The following is an 18,888-nucleotide window of genomic DNA, read 5'->3' on the forward strand; positions in this document are numbered from 1 at the left end:
TTTAGTGTACGTGACATTTTGTACTAATTCATACACTAAGTGCTATAGTGTTTCCTAATGCCATTAGGTGGTGCTTTCAGTAAGTAATAGAATAAATAGTTGTTGCACTGTTCTCTGCATCGCATTCTCATTTTCTTAAGAAAATTTAAACCAAACACGATGGGCGCCTCCTCCTTCTGAAGCCCACCAACCTCACACAAAGCTGTGCATCACGTTTCTGAGGCACTCTGGCTCCCCTCGGGCGTGATAAACTGCACTTTGGGCACGATGAGGGAGGGGTTGGTTCTCCTCATGGAGTTACTCCTCCGAATGGAGTTGTTTCTCCTCATGGAGTTGCGTTTCCGCAGGGAGTTTTGGTGGGACAGCTCGCTCTTCTGCAGGGTCTGAATGAGAATGGAGGGCTTCTCATCGAGCTCTCGAGCGCTGCAACGTGGCGCTGCCACTTTGACCGTGTTGCCAAATTTGGAGTAGTCGACTGCATACACACCTTCCTCTTCAGTGACGATGGGCACAAAGCGGTGACCCCACAGGATCTCCTCTGCTATGTAGGAGGTTCTTGCCTGCGTCGTGATGCCAGTCGTTTCTACGACTCCTTCAAGTATCACGATGAGCTCCAGGTCCTGGAGCACCAGGTCAGCAGCAGAGATGTCGTAAAGAGGACTCCGCTTGTCTATGACGTGACAAATGATTAAGGGAGCCACGAGGAAAATATTGTTGCTTTCAATGGGGTTATCCACAGGGATATCTACTTGGTGAATGGGTATGACTTCTCCTTCAGGGGTTGTAGTCTTCCTCACGACCTGGATTCTCACTGAGGCACTAATGATCATGCTCTTTCTCAGGTCTCCTACTCGAAACATGAAGCAAAGTTTGCCATTTCGGACTGCAATGACCGCCTGCCGGCTGAAAATCAAGGTCTCAGCCCGCCTGTGAGCTTGTGCAGTTTTCATGAATATGCAGCCTAGCATGACAGCATTGATGATCAGCCCCACGATGTTCTGCAGAATCAAGACTGTGATGGCCAAGGGACATTCCTCTGTCATCATCCTACCCCCAAAACCAATGGTCACCTGAACTTCAATGGAGAAGAGGAAAGCGGAGGTGAAAGACCTGGAGAAGAAGATAGCACAAAATTATCTCTAAGGACATTGAACACAAGCTGAAAACCTACTAGAATGTACTTTCCAGAAACAAACTTAGGACCTACACTTAAGCCTTCTGTTAACACCAGCAAAAGCACTGCATGCTCAGTATAGTTGGTGCAATAGCTGGTGGTGAGAGGGAAGACCTCAAAGCCTGAGCTCCTAAAAGACTGTCTGTAACACTAGGTGACCCTGAGAAACTCTCTAGGTCCTCTGTTTAGGAGCACATACTACCCGTTGTGTTAGTGCTCTCACACCTGGGCTTTGCACTCTTGGTGGAGAGTGGTGGGTTTGAAGATACATGAGCAATCATCTGTCACACTGAGACTCACCCAACTCACCAGCCTGTGCAGGGAACTGTGACTCACTGAGACTCACCAGCCTGTGCAGCGAATGGGAAAACTGCAGCATTTCAACGATGCTATCTGCCTATCTGTGTCTTTCGCGGGATTTCCTTGAGGGAATGGGGACACTCCCAAACTCATGCCACTTCCCAAACCCATTGCTTTGTGACTGATCCTGCAGCATCAGACTGCAGAGAGAGGACAGTGACCTCCATGGTCCCCTCTGCAACTCCCAGCATGAGGACAACACTGTGAGCCAGGGTTTGGGTTTAGCTCACTGCCATGGCAAAACTAGCTGGAAATATTTCAACAGAGAAGTGTTAAATTGAATGTCCTTAATATGCTATAGCACAGGATATCAGAGGATGCTGCCCACAAACTTTCCAAAATGCATTATTTACAGTAGTCCATTATGTCATATCCTATGCATTTCCTTTCATTTCCTTTTATGACCAGATACATTTTATGTTTAAAATCAGCACTTTGGTGTTTACCTGGGAGACTTGCAGCACATTGGGTCTCATATAAACTAATATCATAGTCACCCTTTTAACACAGTGCAATCCACCAACTTTTAAACCATTGCCATGCTCAACATGGCTTTATCTATGGAAAATATGTTCTGCCCATGAAGATGGTTCTGAATCATTCACTTCTTTGGTTTGTTTTTCAATTAATCTGCTTTAAAATATTTTTTCTACTTTTTCCTAACCGTATTTTAAGTGAAACTGGGGTCATGAGGAGGCATTAAAGTAGCATAGGCAATACCAGGGATAATTGTCTGTAACATAAGGAAGTTTGTCTTTCAAAAACTCAGCCAATCCCTGCAGAGATATCTTTGAAAGAACTTTGTCTTTTTTGCTGTTGTTGTTTTCCTTTTCCTTCCTGCCTCCCCATATTTGGCAGATTCCCTTGTATCTAGGGGTTTATTTTTGCCTTTCACTTTGAAGAAATATAGGACAAAGGACTTAATGAACCAAATCTATGGACTGATATCTTATGTTCATGAATCACAGAATCACAGAATCACAGAATCACAGAATCTTAGGGGTTGGAAGGGACCTCAAGAGATCATCGGGTCCAACCCCCCTGCCAAAGCAGGCTCGCTATCTCATATTACACAGATAGGCATCCAGACGAGACTTGAACATTTAGTTACATGCAGAACGAAGCTTCTGGTTTAAATTTAATTCAGCTTAAAGCTGTGTGGAGTAAATATTTTGATTTCCCTTAACAATGCTCCTTCTTAAAAAAAACAAACAAACAAAAAAGAGAATCTACCTTTTTTCAAGGGAAGGAATCGAAGCAGCAAGTTTGCATGGCATTTTGACCACAGATCAGAATTACAAGGTTGGAAAAGACCTTTAAGCTCATCAAGTCCAACCGTTCCTGTCCTATGCTAAACCATATCCCTAAGTACCTGATCTACCTTTTTTTTAAACCTTTTTTTAAATCCAGGGATGGTGACTCAACCCCCTCCCTGGGCAGCCCTCACAACTCTTTCAGTGAAGAATTTTTTCCTAACATCTAATCTGAACCTGCCCTGGCGCAGCTTAGTACCATTTCCTTTGTCCTATCCTTTCAGGTAATTACAACCTCCTTTCAGGTAATTAAAGAGGTAGCCAGAAACTCAAAATGACACTATTCCCAGGTCCTTCCCCTTAGATCTGTGTTACAGTTTTCTTCTTGGGATAATATCTGCTCTCTGTGGCAAAGACCTGTGACAGATTTTTCTAGAGTACTTAACCTAAAGTTCTAGGCGCTGGTTTAAATGTCCAAAACCAGATTTCCTGTAAATCTGAAATGGCACCTACCCAAGAAAGCTCTCCTGAAACATCTGTGGGCCTAAATCTCAGGAAGGTAGGTTAAAAATATTTGCCATTACTTTGGCACACATATCAGTGCAATAATAAAGACATTTTACATCCAACAAGTCACCATTCTTAAAAATGTCAGCAATCATGTTGCTATTTCATGACTTGGTCCAAAGCCGTATCCAGATTTAGCAAGGTGAAGTGTTTCACTATGCAGGGAAAAGATTTCCACGGCTTGGACACAGGGTACTTGAGCAGCTGTTGGCTGAACCACCCCAGGTATTTGCATGAGGGAGCAACGTGTGTTCTTTGTCATGGGCTAAACCAGAAATTACACCAACATCTCCTCTCTCCTTTTTCAAACACCCATGGATGTGAAAGCTCAGTCCTTGCAGCAGAGGTTAGCAGCCTTCCAGAAAAGCTGCCTGTGTGGGTCAGCCACAGTCGGGCCTACAGCAAGGGAACGAGAGGCAGGGCCGTGGCTGTGGGTCTGCCTCATCTCCGGGCCGCAAAGCCCTCAGCAGCAGGCTGAGGCTCTGCAGGGTGACCTGGGACCCCCGTGAGCTGCTGCATGGGGTGGGCCAAGCCAAGAGGGGGTGCCAGCTGAGTGGAGGGGTGTTCCCCTGGCTGACCTTGAAGATGGGCGTAGCTACTCACTAATCTGGGTTGGACAAATCCCACAAATTCCAGAAATGCAGCGGGTGACTCCCCCCTCAATGGGTGCAAGCTGGGTCACGACATCTCATTTCAGAGGCAACTGCTTGTGGCCAGTTATTGGAAAAGAAATATGACAACAACCTCCACCCTGCCCCAACCCTTCAACCTAAGGAAGGTTAGATTGGAAACAGTCTCCTGTCCTTTACCTTGGAAAATCCCCATTTAGCCAAAAAGTGTCAAAACAAAGGGAGAATGAAATCTGCTCCTTCATAATGTCCCTTCAAACTTGGCGACATGCCTGAAAACTGTGTGTAAGAGAGAGGAGAAAAGGGAAGCAGATAGATACTCCAATGTCTCAGCAAACCCTGCAGCACTCTTCAGTCCCTCACAACACTGCAATGTGAAAAGGCAGCTCATCTGGAGAAGACTAGCAGTGCTCGATAAGGACCTTTCTGCTTAAAAACCTAGTGCTATAAAAGAAGATTTTACCAATGAGATAACGAAGCAATCTTATCACTTACTCCACTCCCAATTAACAAACACACTTCTGTTTCATGTATACATGTATCAGTTTATCGTTGCCTTGAAAACTGTGGCTTTGGGCAAGGAGGGTGAAGTACTTGAACAGGTGACCTTTAATCTAGCAGTCCTTTAAGCTTTTACTGTCTGACACATCATCCACAGTGTGGAAACCATTCCTCTGTCAAACTGCTGGCCTAGGGCTACGTCGAGGTATTTTGAAGCGCTCCATACTTGGCCATCTCCTCAGAGTCACCTTGGAAAGACATCTCATTCTGCTCTAAGTGGCACTCTTCTTGCTATCCCTGCCTGACACCCATGCCCGGTACCCTGCCTCAGGCACCGGCCTTCAGCTAGCCACCTTTTGCTGGCATGGTGAGCGGCTCACACCACAGTGGGGATGCTCCCGCTGCCAGAGACAACGTTACAATACATATAACACATACCCACCCTTGTAGCAGGCTCTTATCTCGACAGGCAAGGTATGTTACCCACAGAGTGTGGAGACACATGAAAAGCAGCAGGTCTCCCTCTCTTTCAGATCCTGTAAGGAATCAAAGAAACCTACAGTACAGTATTTTCCAAGCCCAGGAGGCTTGCTGAATTTATGCAGTCTAGAGGAAAACAGTGCACTTTTCAACCGTCTCAACCAAACACAATGGTTCATGTAAACTGAAAGCTGCATTTTAGGCATCAGCAGGCAGTTCTGTTCCCCCCTTTTCTTCATCCCACTGACTGTACTTTACCTGACACACGTCACGCATGGTGTCCACTTCGTGCTGTTTGTAGTGGTTTCCGTGCTCGGGTCCATGTCGCCATGGGCAAAAGCCACCAGCCACCACATCATGGCGAAGAGCAGCCAGCTGCACAGGAAGGACATAGTAAAGATGACCAGCGTGTGACGCCACTTCAGGTCCACCAAGGTGGTGAAAATGTCTTGCAGGAATCGCCCCTGCTCGCGGATGTTCTTGTGTGCCAGGTTGCATGCCCCGTTCTTGGCGATGAAGCGGGCTTTGCGTGGCCGGTCTCGGATGCGCGGCTTGCGCAGGTTCTCGGCAGCAATCCGTGCCAACACATATTCTTCAGGGATAATACTCTTCCGAGCCAACATCTTCCTGCCACCATAGTCCACTCAGCGAGGTGCGAAATGGTGGGTGGTGCCTCTAGCACGTCTTGGCAGGGCTCACTCTACCCTGCAAAAAAAAAGAGAACCTGGTCAGATTTGTCACCTGGGCACTACAGCAAGAAGCCCAACAAGGTACCGCTGCACCAACAACCATTACATTAAATGCCACTGTGTGATTACTTATTCTACAGTGCCCTCCCTCTTTTAGACCATTGTTTTTATCTGAGCAAATGGTACCAGCTCATGACAGAGATGAAAGCTGCTATTCTGACACTCCTTGTAGGAAGGGAGGCTGCAGATCAGGCTTGCAAGCTTGGTGTAAAGTAACGTGGACGTACTACAGGTTGGATCCTCAGGTTGTTTCTCCAGAAGGCAGCCGTGCCCAGGTGGGAACGTGGAACACTAGGTTATTTGCATCCTTCGGGACCTGAAGAATCAGACTTCTGTGGTTTGGACCGAAGTCAGTGTGCAGAGAGCCCGCGGAGACTCATCTCTTCAGGCTGTAGCTCCGCAGCGCATCCAGGAGCCCAGCCGAAATCCCTCAGCCAGCCAGTCTCCCGCAAGCATCACAAGAAGGAGCTGAGCTGGAAGCACGGGAGGCGGGAAGCAGGTCTCCACGGAGCAGGCGGTAGCATTCCCCCTTTGCAGCTCTCCTTCCTTTCCGGGATCAGGCGGGGAAACCCTCCCTTTATTCCCAAACTTTGTCCCCAAACGGGTGACAGAGAAAACCGACGGAAAGCCCGGCTCCCCGCAGCTCCCCGCCGGTTGGCCCGTCCCACCAGGGGAGGGCAGGGGCTGCCTGACCCCCCGCCGCTTCTCAGGGACACCCCCGCCACAACTCCTCTGCACAGGACTCAACGGGGCTGTTCCCCCCCACCCCAGCCCCCCGCCCCACCGCCACTTACCGCAGCCCGGTGGGGCGGGACGCGGCCGGCCCGGGCCGGGCGGGGCGGAGCGGAGGGGAGCGGGGCGGGCAGAGCGGAGCGGGGCGCCTCGGCCGGTTCACCCACCACAGCCCCTGGCCGGGCCGGGCCGGGGTTAGAGGGAGCGGCCGGCGGTCGCGGGGAGAGGCGAGCGGGGCAGCCCAGCGCGGCCGGGTGCGGTGCGGGGCACTGGCACAGGCACAGGCGCACACGCTGCCTGGCGCTGAGCGGTACCTCCGGCGGCGGCGCGGGTGACGGGGCATTGCGGGCTGGGTCCAGCAGCTGTATCGGGAGGAGCAAGGCGCTCACGTCGTGGGCTTGTGCCTGTTCCGTAGGGAGCCGGCTGGGCCGGGGTGCGCGAAGCCAGGCCCCGGCTGCAGCAGGGCAGCGGCACGCTTGCTTGCTCCCTCCGGTAAGCCAGGAGCCGTGTGTCTTTTTATCCAGTCCCGAATGTCGCTGGGGCAGCTTGCAGGCAGAAAGAGAAGCCTTTGGAGGACCAAAGCCAGAATCTCCTGGCCTTTGCCGCTTTTGACAAGCTTAATTACCTTGTTTCTGCAAGGGCGGGGGAGGAACCCAAGCCAAAGCAAATCCTTTCCTTTCTATGGTTTGCAACTCGTGTTGGGGCACAGTTAGAGCATTCGGCTGGTGTAAGGGGCATGGGCGGGTGGGTATTTGTGTAGGGGATGGGTGTAGGGGAAACTACGAGGGATGGCAGGGACCGAGCAGTGACATGGCAGAGGTTTGTTCCTTTTCCCACAGGTCGAGGTTTACAGTTTTGGCTCTCAGCATTTAATGGAAACTTGCATTCTTGGAAATTGCAGCTTTTTTATTTTTTTTTCTTTTTCCAAAGCCTTAGGGTTTGTAGAAGGAAGAATAAACAGTGCATCAACTTTATGAAAAGATCTAAATTTAGATTTTAATGAAGTGAAGTGCAGAGATTTCACTGTGCTGGATTAACTCCTTCATGCCCAAGGAGTGTGTGTGTGTGTGTCTGTGTGCAGTGTTCTGTGTATCACTCAAGTGAATGACCTACACAGCACAAAATTTATACAGAACCTAATACCTTACTTCTCTCTATAAACTAGAGAAAGACAGAAATGCTTGACACGCCTGCTGCAGTCAGGACGGTTTTAAGTGTATTCCGGCTTGGAAAAATTGAGAAGGTGCATTTGACAGGCAGTGTAATCCTCAGCTTGACGATATCCACCCTGTCCAACACATGCACATGCTCAACTTTAAATAGAGGAGTGATTCTTGGAAATTTTTCTAGCACTATCCTTTTCTGATACCAGATATCCGGTAGGCAGAAAAGACATTGACTCTAAGCCCCAATTGTGTGAGGCAATTAGCTAAACATGTGCGTATGAAATTAATTTCGGGCTCATGACCAGCTCCAGTATGAAAAAATCAGGATGTAAAGCAATTACCTTTAGATTCTAAGCAGACACTGAGTGCAAATGCATAAAGTCACTTGGGTGGATATCTGCAGGATCAGTGCTGGTGCCAGTTGTGACACTTCAGGGGCCGGGCTTGGAGAACACAGGACATTAGGCTTCTAAAAATGGGGTGTCAGAGACTGGTCTTGGGGGTCTGACTCATTTGTTTGATGCAGCCTCCAAAACTGCATCTACTTGAGTGTACCTATTTGAAATAACTGATATAATGAAAAAAAAAATCGATTTCCTTTTCCTTTTTTCCTTTTCCGTTTTTCCTTTTCCTTAGTCTTTTTCTCACCCTTTTGCTCCTCCTTTCTGCCTTTTAGCTCCTTTGAAGTATTTGTTCCATGCCAGGGCTAGGAACAAGATTGATGTTCCCCAGTATGGCTGCTAGCTGCATCTCAAAACCATAAAGAACTATCTGGGAATGGCAAGGAAACCCCCCTCCTTTTTCATAAGATTCTTGAATTACATTATTTTTCTTCTGACATAATTTTACTCATATCACATGCTCAAATGCACAGTTTCCTCTGCAGTTATTGAAACCCACCACTTTCCATGCAGAGACAAGGAATGTCACAATGCCAAGGAATGTCACTTCCATTTACTTGCCACCTTAGAGCATAACCCACCACTGTGGCTGAATTCAGCTTCGGCCCTTCTCACTCTGCCAAGTCCCCCGATCCACACAGGGGTGCGAGGGAACAGGAGCTACCACTGCTGTGCTTCTCACCCCATGTCTTCTGGCAGTGACTGGGAATGTGTGACACAAAGTTAGTGTGTAGATTAGCAGCTAGCTTGGTGAAATGGATCAAAATCATCTTTCAGGGTAGGTAGGAGAAAGGAAGGACCTTACCTGAGCTGGTCAGGTGGAACATAATGTGCTGCCAGCACTTGTACTGTCAGAGACCCCTATAACCTCTCAGCCCCACTTGTTCCCCAATAACCTCCTGGGGGTTTCCCCCCCCCTTGATTTGGCATCACCTAGAGGCCAGAGGTTTTTTGTAGCTGAGGTAGGAAGGGGTCCCACCGAACACACAACAAGTAGTCTTGGCATGACCCCAGTATGACTAAACAAAAGTTACTGACTGTTTCACCCATCACCATACATCAGAAGAAAAGTACACACAAAATCCTGCCTTTCCATCTGTGCCTGTTCAACCCTGAGAGAGCTTCCCCCTCACAGGAGGCAATGCCTTACTCCTCTCTCATGCTTGAGATGAACTTTGAGGAAGCCTGCTGGGCCGTGACCACTGGGAGGTGAAGATCAGGAGCACCAGAACTATTCCCACTTCATGGTTAAACATTACGAGGCATGATTTTGAGCACGGCATCCGCTTCCCCGAGTTACAGCGTATGAACGTGCTCTGGAGAGTGACAGCTACTAAAAATGTTCCCCTTTGCCCTTTGAAATACTTGCTTGGTTGCCACATGCACATTTAAGTCTGAGATTTAAGTAATAGCTGGGAAAATCTCCCAAAATGTCTCCTAACCCTTTTTGTAAGGAACATCGTGTCTGAGTGTTGTGAACACAGCCTTTTCAGGCAAAAAAACGATCAGAAGTGACAGCAGGTTTGGACCCAGCTTTATTACAGCCCATCATGCATCTCCCTCCTTGCTGTTTCATTTTCCCTCCACCCACAAGAGCTACTGATACTATGGTAAATATCACTTCACAATTATGCCTATCTAAAAAAGGATTAAATAATGTGCTTAGGCATGAATCTGAAATTTCCACATTAGAGCTGTGTCCTGCCCTTTTCAGAAAATCCTGCTTCGTAATAAGTTTTGTTTGAAATTCTAATCTTAGCTTAGAGATAGGATGACTTTGCAGGCGTCCAGAGATGTCATGCACTCAGCACGAGGCTTCCACAAAGACACAAAGCTGATAAGCCATATTCGGGTAGCATGGGTGAACTCTTCCCCAGCTGAAATGGCAGTAGATCCATCAAACATGAAAGAACAGAAACTGCAAACTAAGGGCGCCTGGTACCCTGAACCAGCTCTTTTTTCTTTCATTTTTTTTCCTTCTTTTCTGTTTCATGCAAGAGCAGCAGGACAAAAATAGTCTTTATCATCATAACACAAGTAACTAGTGCTCCTCGTCCAATATTATTAAGCTGCAGAGTGAAGCTTGTAGATGTTCTGTGGGTTTGCTGGCAGAGGGATTGTTTCTCATTAAAACTCTCTGGTCTGGAAATGATACATCAGCCTTGTTTGACAAAATCTGGTACTCTATGGGTGTCAGGCTATGGGGTGTAGGCTATCAGCCCTCTGCAAAGCTAGCAATATGTTGGCAGTTCTGTAAACCTCTGTTGTGGTACTTCTGGTGCCAATATCTGTCACTGGGGCTTGAGTATGTTCTACCCCCTTGCTTGTAGTCACCAGGGAGCAGATGGGGTGATACGCTGGGTATAGAAAGAGAGACCCACGCCACCTTGGGTGAACTGTCTTAACTGGCAGCAGCTATGGCCCCTAGAGCATGTCCTTATCTCCACAGCAGGTCTGTGCTTGATATACTTTGAACAGCGTTAGGCTGACTTCAGACTGTCTCTGCTTGCAGCTGGTTCTGTGAGCTTGGTGGGCAGCAATGCTCCAGCCAAACTTGCACAGGGCTGGGCTCCTGGACTCCAGCCACTCCTATGCATCCTGTTTCCTCTTCTCAAGGTGCCTGGGGACAGAAGCTGACTGACACCTGGGCAAGCAGATAAGCAGGGTAAGCCGTGGCTGTCCTTAGTTTGCTCTGGCTCTGATTTTCACCAATTCCTTGCCTGGGTCAGTATATCCTCAGTCTTATTGTTGGACCATAGTGCGCTCTCTTCTGCACTAAGGAATGGTTTGACTGGTTAGCTTCTCCTTTCCATAGATGTTTGTGTGAAAACCTCAAAGTATTAGCTTCACAGCATGCTATGAAAAAGGTGGTATAATAGTCATTCCTGTCAGGCTATAACCAGACTATAACCATGCTGTCCTTTGAGGGGTCATGTGGTATGGCAGGAGGTCAGCACATGGACCGTCAGCACACATCGGTGAGAGAAGGCACGGTCCTAGAGAAGGTCCTAGAGAAATGCCTTCAGCCCCGTAGCAAGAGAGAGCAGGCAGGGAACTGCTTTGGGCTGGGCCTGCAACCTCTGGCCTACACAGACAGAAGGGTGGGGGGTGGTGGTGAGAGGAGGGTGAAGAGTTAAGATTATCGCACCCAAATGACATAGTTCCTACAGTCATTGGATTTATGAAATCCAACATCTTTTAGCCTCTGTTTCCCTAGCTCCACCTCTGCTCCAGGGACGTGTGTGAGCCAAGAAACGGGCTGTTTTAAGAAATGCCTTGTGCTGCAAGATATACCTTATGCTCGCTCTCTGCCATGAGCCTTAGCCTCATTTCCCTCTGGACATGACCACATCACATTAAATCCTTGTGCAAAACCCAAGATTTCTTGCAGCTCCGCGTTACTTACCAATCTCCCTATCTCTGTCTTTCATTTTAGCTTTGTGTTTGTTTCTTCTTCCCAGACCTCTGATCTATAGTGCAGGCTGAAAACCAAAGGCTGTGCTTTGCTGAGCCTCGGTGCTAGAGAGACTCAGCCTGCCATGACACCTCTGTATCAGGAAGGCTTGCACCACTTTTACCCAGTCTACCTTTCAGGCTGTGGCATCCCTGACCTGCAAAGCTAGGTAATCCTCTCATTTTTCACTTCATGGCTGATACTAGCTTCCATGTTTTTCAATTTAATCCATTAGCTCCAAGTACAGAGAAACTGCACTGTCTCACTGGGGACTTACCCAAGTCAGCCTGCGCTACAGGGCGAGATGACAACAGCCACAGTGGTACAGCCTTGTTCTGATACTTGATGCCCTAAAGTCCATCTGACGTTACATGCCCTTTCCTGAAACAGGTTTTTTTTTTCTAAGGCTTTGGGAAGAGACTAGTTTGGGATTTTTTTGTGTGTGTCTTCCTGTGCTGTAGTTTAAGGAAAGACTGGAAATCAGGTTTTAGATTTAACATGGTTAGATGAAGTATCTAGTTGCGTTGCTAATTCTCTGGAGTGTTCTTTCCCATAGGTGCTCCTCCCTTCTGGCTCCTGGCTATTTCCCATATGACATTTTTTGCTATGGAAAAAAAAAAAACAACTTGCTGATGATCCATCTGTCTATGACAATTCCCATTTCTAAGTTTACAGGCCAGGCCAAATTCTGAATAGGCTGAGTAGAGGTGTGAAATCCTTGCCTCCTCTAGCTCTTGGAGATGTGGATGATTCTCTTCCCACTCTATCAAACTCTTGCTGTCAGACATTAGATGGAGACATAAAATGCTTTAAGTTCACTCATGGGGTCAAACCACGGTGTGGGAGGACTTCCTACAAGCTCCTAGCCTCCTGGTCAGTGCCAAAGTGTCTCCCTGCAGCTGTGTGGAAGAGTTGGTGGGAAACATCAGTGCTGTGCCTCATATCACCAGGGCATTGGAGAAAAGGCAAAGGAGGGAATGGCTTCCTTAGCATCTTCCTCTTGCATTCTTCCCTTTTCCCCCTTAGCTCTACCCACAGCAGTCTGCACAGAAAACAGCAGAGCTCTCCAAACGTCTGAGCTATTTCCAAACTGCAGAGTGTCTCAGAGCAAAGTGTGCTAATCTGCTACTCAGCGACCAGGCACAGCTTTGTACTTCCCTTGGTGTCATCGCCCTCTTCCCTCTGCTCAGTCTTATCTCAGATTTTCATACATTCAGATTTTAAGTCTTGTGGGGCAGGGATTTTCTCACTAAATGTTATCTCAAAGTGGCCAATGCCTCAATTTTTAACAATATCTTCCCCTGCAATGTTGTTTCTCCAGTTTTTCCATGGCAAAGTTTTGACTTGTGTCAGGTGGCACCCTTCCACCTGGCATCCAGTCAAGCTTGGATGTGGGATGACTCAAGTGTGGTCCAGAGACCATTCACAGGATGGACAAGCCAACCTTGGTTTGGGATAGTTGTGGTTTTAGACATAAGGATGCTCTCACAGGTGGGCTGAGTCACTTTTCCTGTTTTATTTAGAAGTGTAAGTAAAGCCCAAGATTTGGTTGCCTCAGGAGGCAAAGTGGTGGAGGCAGCAAAAATCCAGAAGTTAAGATGGTGTCTGGACTCCGACTGCTGGGACAAACAGCAGCTGCCATTTCTCTTCTCCTCTTCCTCTGGTGGTATCTGGAGCATCAAAGTCAGATATCAAGGATTTTTCATTCAATTTCCTTGTGATTATTCCTTTCACATAGCAGGAGCCAGAAGGGTCCTGGCTGGCTTCAGCCTCAGAGTAGCATAACACAATTTTGTCTCCTCTTCTGAGATGCCCAGAGCTGTCTCAGAGAGTTGCATCACTAGCTGAAGGAGATTTTTCTTCTCATTTGTGAAACAGAATTTTTATGTATTTCCATCTTTGTGCTTCCACGTCCCCTTGCCTACAAGTGATTGATATCCCAGCATTTTGTGCTGGCTGCAAAATGAGGTTAAATTAAGATTATGCCATTGATGGAAGATAGATCTCTCAAGATCAAATCACAAAGGCAACTCTGAGCCCTCTGATCTTGGTGGGACCTGGAGGACTAGAAGGCACCAAATGCAAGTGATTTAACCATGAAAATCTGCAGTAGGCAGAGCCTCTTAGGAGTTCAGGTTTGTGCCCCTGATGGCATGGTCTGACATAGTTGGTATTGCTGAAAAAGTAAGTGCCTAATCAGGCTAGTATGACAAAAACACATACAACTCTTAAATATGAGTCTGTAACTTTCTGCTTTTCAAAGAATATGTTGCGTTGGGGCATCTGTGATACTGAAGGGTGGTAGTTCTGGATCATGTCATTTACACTAAGCTGCATTAGTTTCTTAGTTACATGGTTAAATATTTTACTGGATGTTTAAGTGATATTTATGGATGTGAGCTGATATAGCCAGAAAACCCAGATGTAAATTTAAGGGAGAGTTAAGAAATGTCTTGGGAATAGCTATGAGACACTCTTATGGGCAGTGCTAGCTGGCACTGTTCATTACTTACTTATACCTTTTATCCCAAGGATGTATGACCATGCAATGTATTTATATATAAAAATGACTAATATACATACTTGGGAATGAATGCATTGGGCAGTGAAATTTGCAACATGGAAACATGTGAGCTGAATGCTGCATTATTGCATAGTAATTCATGGGATGAAAATCTCTGTGTTCAATGAAAATGAAAGAGGCTGTCTTGCACATGATGAATGTCAATGCAGCAAATAGAAACTAATCATTAATAAGATTTTTATTTATAATGACTGCTAGTTTATAGTCTCTTCAGAATATGGCTTATTATATTACAGAAATAAACAGATCCTGCCAGGAACGCCTGTTACATTTGCATGGATAGTGTCTAGCAGCAGACAGATACCATTGATGGTGAATAATTAATAATAATTACGTAGCAAATAGATTAAGACTTTTTTTAGAAATCTCTCTTCTCTTGAAGGATTACATTTGGAAACTTTTCTAAACTGCAAGGCTTCGTACAAGCCAATACTCTAAGCTGCACTGCCAAAACAGCATCAGCACATCGCTAATTTGTAAGAGTCAGAGAACTTCTGCCTCACAACAATTTTTTGATAATTTGAAAACCTGATAATCTTTCCCCACAATTCCACATGGAGGTCAGTTCTGGTGGAGAAAAAACAGAGCAGTAAAAAAACAATGTGGAAATGATTGGGATGTTTGCATGGCAATGAAGAATTTGATTTACAGTTTTGTTTTCAGACTCTTTTTAGTGCTCTCTTAGCTTTGCCTTTGAAAGGATTTATTTCCAAAGGAACTGAAGAGCTTCTTACATGCCATCATCGAGTTCACATCAGAGAATTTACATACCATAGCTTGAATTTAAATTAGGCTTTCAAAAGATACTTGAGGATATAAAATAGCAAACGTGCTGAATTAATTTTTGCATTTAGACACATTTTATGGGAGATTCATTGCTCCAGAGAGACTTTAACAAGTATCAGTGTGGTTTCACTAGATGTTTTAGAACGGAGCACAGGAAGTTCTGCACCAATATGCGGAAGAACTTTTAACAGTGAGGGTGACAGAGCCCTGGGACAGGCTGCCCAAGGGGCTGTGGAGTCTTCTTCTCTGGAGATATTCAAGACCCGTCTGGACACCTACCTGTGCGACCTGTCCTAGGGAACCTGCTCTGGCAGGGGGGTTGGACCTGATCTAAACCTTCCTTCCTTTAGTTTTAATCCATTCCCCCTTTTCCTGCCATTATCTACCCTTTTGAAAAGTTTATTTCCCTCCTGTTTATATGCTCCCTTCAGGTACTGGAAGGCTGCAATGAGGACCCCCTACAGCCTTCTCTTCTCTAGGCTGAACAAGCCCAGCTCCCTCACCCTCTCTTCATAGGGGAGGTGCTCCAGCCTTCTAATCATCTTCGTGGCCCTCCTCTGAACCCTCTCCAACAGTTCCACATCTTTCTTGCATTGGGGCCCCCAGACCTGGACACAGGACTCCAGGTGGGGCCTCACGAGGGCAGAGTAGAGAGGGACAATCACCTCCCTGTCCCTACTGGCCACCCCTCTTCTAATGGAGCCCAAGATACCATTGGCCTTCTGAGCTGCAAGAGCACACTGCTGGCTCATGTTAAGTTTCTCATCCACCAGAACCCCCAGGTCCTTCTCAGTAGAGATGCTATCAAGGAGCTCTTCTCCTGGTCTGTGTATATATATGGGATTCCTCCAGCCCAAGTGCAAGACCTTACACTTTGTTGTATTGAACCTCATTAGGGTCATCCAGGCTGACTTTTCCAGCCTGTCAAGATCCCCCAGATGGCTTCCTTTCCTTCTATTATGTCAACCACACCACTCTGCTTGGTGTCATCAGAAAAGTTGTTGAAGGTGCACTCAATTCCACCATTGAAGTAATTGATAAAGATGTTAAAGAGCACTTGTCCCAAGACAGACCCCTGGGGGACACTGCTTGTTACTGACCTTGAATAAAAGATTGCATGTGTGGTTCTGTGTGTAAGCACACACATAGGCAGGCAACATACCCTGTATCAAATAAAAAACTTATCCAGGTGGTTTTAAGAGGTCTTCATAACAAAACAAGGCACATAATATTAATCTAAACCAAGTGTGAAGTTAAGAAAAATCATCAAGAAACTGAGCTCAGAATTAAGAGGCCTCACAGACACTGACCTGATTTAATTCCTTTTAAGAAACAAAAAGCAAACAACTTTCCTATTTGGTAACTGTATTGTTTGAAATGTCAAGTCCAAATAACTGCCATGCTGTCAAAATCCCTGAAGTGTAAACATCCATTAGCAGAACACAAGTGGTTCAGGCAAAGCTATGAAGAATCTTAAGGAGATTCTCATCCACTTCCGAGCTGTGATTGCCTAGGAAACATCACCAAAATAATTCACCTTAGCTGAATCCCAGCTTCCACTGTGCTGATGTAGATCCCCAGCAAAGCAAATACAGATAGAGAGATGTGTTTTACGCACTGGATCTTGAGGAGGGGAAAACTTCCCTTTGCTACCTGTCAGCAGTGTTGCAGAGGATTACGGGCCCGCTTCAAGAAACTTCGGCTCAGTAATAAACACAAAGGTTATGTGGGGTTTTTCATCTGTGCCAGCCATTAGACCTGGCCCAGGGAGTGAGGAAGATGACCCACTGGTTGCAGGATAGAGGTGGAGAATCCTCAAGCAGTTGCATTGGCAGCAAGGGTTCTTACTCCTTCTGATTTACCACTTCTGCCACAGAAACACTTAACAGAAAAAGAAATGAGGATGAGATGAAAAACGTGATTTAGGATCTGTCACAGAGATGATTTTCCTCCATCCATAGTTCAAAGAAATGTACACAGGACCAGTGTTTGCGTTTAACACTCCTTTGTGAAAGGAAGAACTTAACAGACCTAGAGCATAATATTGCATTAATGAAAGCTTATTTAGCTTCATGCTTGAAAAAAACCCACAACAAACCAACCCCAAAACATGATCGCTCTGGAGCAAGTGTCCCACTGAAGAGGGGAAATGTTATGATGGAAAGCTAGAGAAAGCTGGGGGGAGAGGAGAATGTACAGAGCTATGTCAGTGAGGAAATGGAGCTGGATCAGGATGGAGTGGGTGGTCACAGGCAGAATAAGGAGTATTCAGGGGTAGAAGCATGAGCCTCAAAGAGAGTATACCATAAGGAGATGGTGAGGGAAAAAAAAAAGCAAGTAGGCTGTGGCAAGAGAATAAAGGCTGCCTGGCAGAACAGGAGTGTGACAAGAGTCAAATAAAATTCCCAGGAGGATATTTCCTTTACCGTGTATGCACCACAGCCTAAGGAAACTGCTCCCAAAGGGCACACATTTAATACCTTTACATGAAATGAAAATACATTTCTTTAAGAAACTTCAACCCTTCTACACTTTTCTTAGGGCAGCAGTGCGACTGTTGGGAGCACCCTCCTCCATTAGAGGAAAACACAAAAAAGAGCAACGTTCAGGTTAATCCCTTGGTGCAAGGAGATGCAAGGAGATCTGGCACGGCTGTAGCAGATGGTTTATGTCTGCTGTCTCTTTCGGGATTTGTGTATGTTGAGTAGGATTAATTGCTTCAGGAATCAAATTGTGCTTTTACACCTGCTAGGCAGATGTGGGATACACTACAACAATCTTCAAACACTTTGACCACGGTTAACGGAATACTAGGGCCAACAGTCCTGCACAGCTCCATCAGAGTGAATGAAGGATGCTGGTACGTTTTTCTGATCCTGTCTTTTCCTTTCTACATGTTGAAGCAGCAGTGTTAATTTCTATAGCTGTGGAGGGATGGATGAGCAAAGAAGCTGCTTCTTACATCTGCAATGGCTCTGACAAATATAAGAGGAAAGAGGTACTAATTATTGGCCCCTCTAAAGCACTACAAGCTCCCTGACACAATCCCAGGCCCAGGGCAGCCATGTAATGCAGTAGGAACTGGGCTCTCACTCAACAAGTTTACACCACAAAATAAATCAGGACTGTATAATCAACAAAGACAGGCAGATAAACAAAGTCATTTGTTCTTCATCTTCATACTGACCATGTCTGACAGCAGTGAATCCAATTAGCTTTTCACTGAAGACAATGAAATTAAATCAAGAATGATTTTGGCCTTTTAGGCCTGAAGTCTGTGTAACAACATGCGCTTCCGCTGTAAACATCTGCTTTATTTTTTTAATTTTCTTTGTATGACAAAGGTCAACACAGGAAATTAATCCAGAAAAGAGCAAAAACATTTCACAGCAGTAGACAGGGAAATCACAGAAGTACTTCCCATCATAAAATATTCAAGACCGAGGGTTTTTTGTTTAGTTGTGTCACACAGCTTTTATTTTCAATAGTTAAGATGGAAAAGAAAAAAAACCCCAAACACCATTGTATAATTTTTATACTACAAGCCTAAATGTGATCTCAATTTTAAGTTCTACAACTTCTCCAAAATTCATAGGTTGCTTTTTTGGTTGGTTTTTTTTTCCCCAATTACTGTGTCTTAAGCGCACCTTGTGTTCTTCCTAAGTCTTGTAACAATAGATGAATAAAAAACACATTGAACACAGTGAAGCTATGTCTCAAGCTCTGCTTTTGGAAGTACTCTGTGAAACTCCTGAAGGTTTAGTGTCCATTGTGCAGTTTTTATCTGTCAGAATCTAGCCATCTGCATTAGTCAAGTGCAGGCAACATTTTCAAAGCTGTATGATGTAAATATGTATCTAAAGTCACCTAAATACTAGAAGATATAGAAATAATTTAAAAATCATTCCTTCTTGGGCTAGATCTGATTTAGAGATACTCTAGAAATGTATAAAGGAAACAAAAGGTTGTCCCAGGGTAAAAAATGATGCGAAGGACTCAAGACATACAAAAAAATTAGTGGTTGGCTATTGCATGCCATCTTAAGTAGAATA

At 45.8% G+C, this 18,888-nt stretch overlaps 1 protein-coding gene across 1 annotated transcript; it reads right to left on the reverse strand.

Moving 5' to 3' along the window:
* Nucleotides 1-209: 209 nt before the first annotated feature.
* Nucleotides 210-5,664, reverse strand: KCNJ8 (potassium inwardly rectifying channel subfamily J member 8; the record flags this gene model as incomplete). Its single annotated transcript, XM_084272362.1, has 2 exons — nt 5,223-5,664; nt 210-1,110 (listed from the first exon to the last, which is right to left on the reverse strand). The coding sequence occupies exons 1-2, from the start codon at nt 5,585-5,587 to the stop codon at nt 210-212; spliced, it is 1,266 nt and encodes a 421-aa protein (XP_084128488.1). The 5' UTR covers nt 5,588-5,664.
* Nucleotides 5,665-18,888: the final 13,224 nt, after the last annotated feature.

The sequence above is a fragment of the Gallinula chloropus genome (assembly GCF_964237585.1).
Source record: "Gallinula chloropus genome assembly, chromosome: 1".
NCBI classification, from domain to species: Eukaryota; Metazoa; Chordata; class Aves; order Gruiformes; family Rallidae; genus Gallinula; species Gallinula chloropus.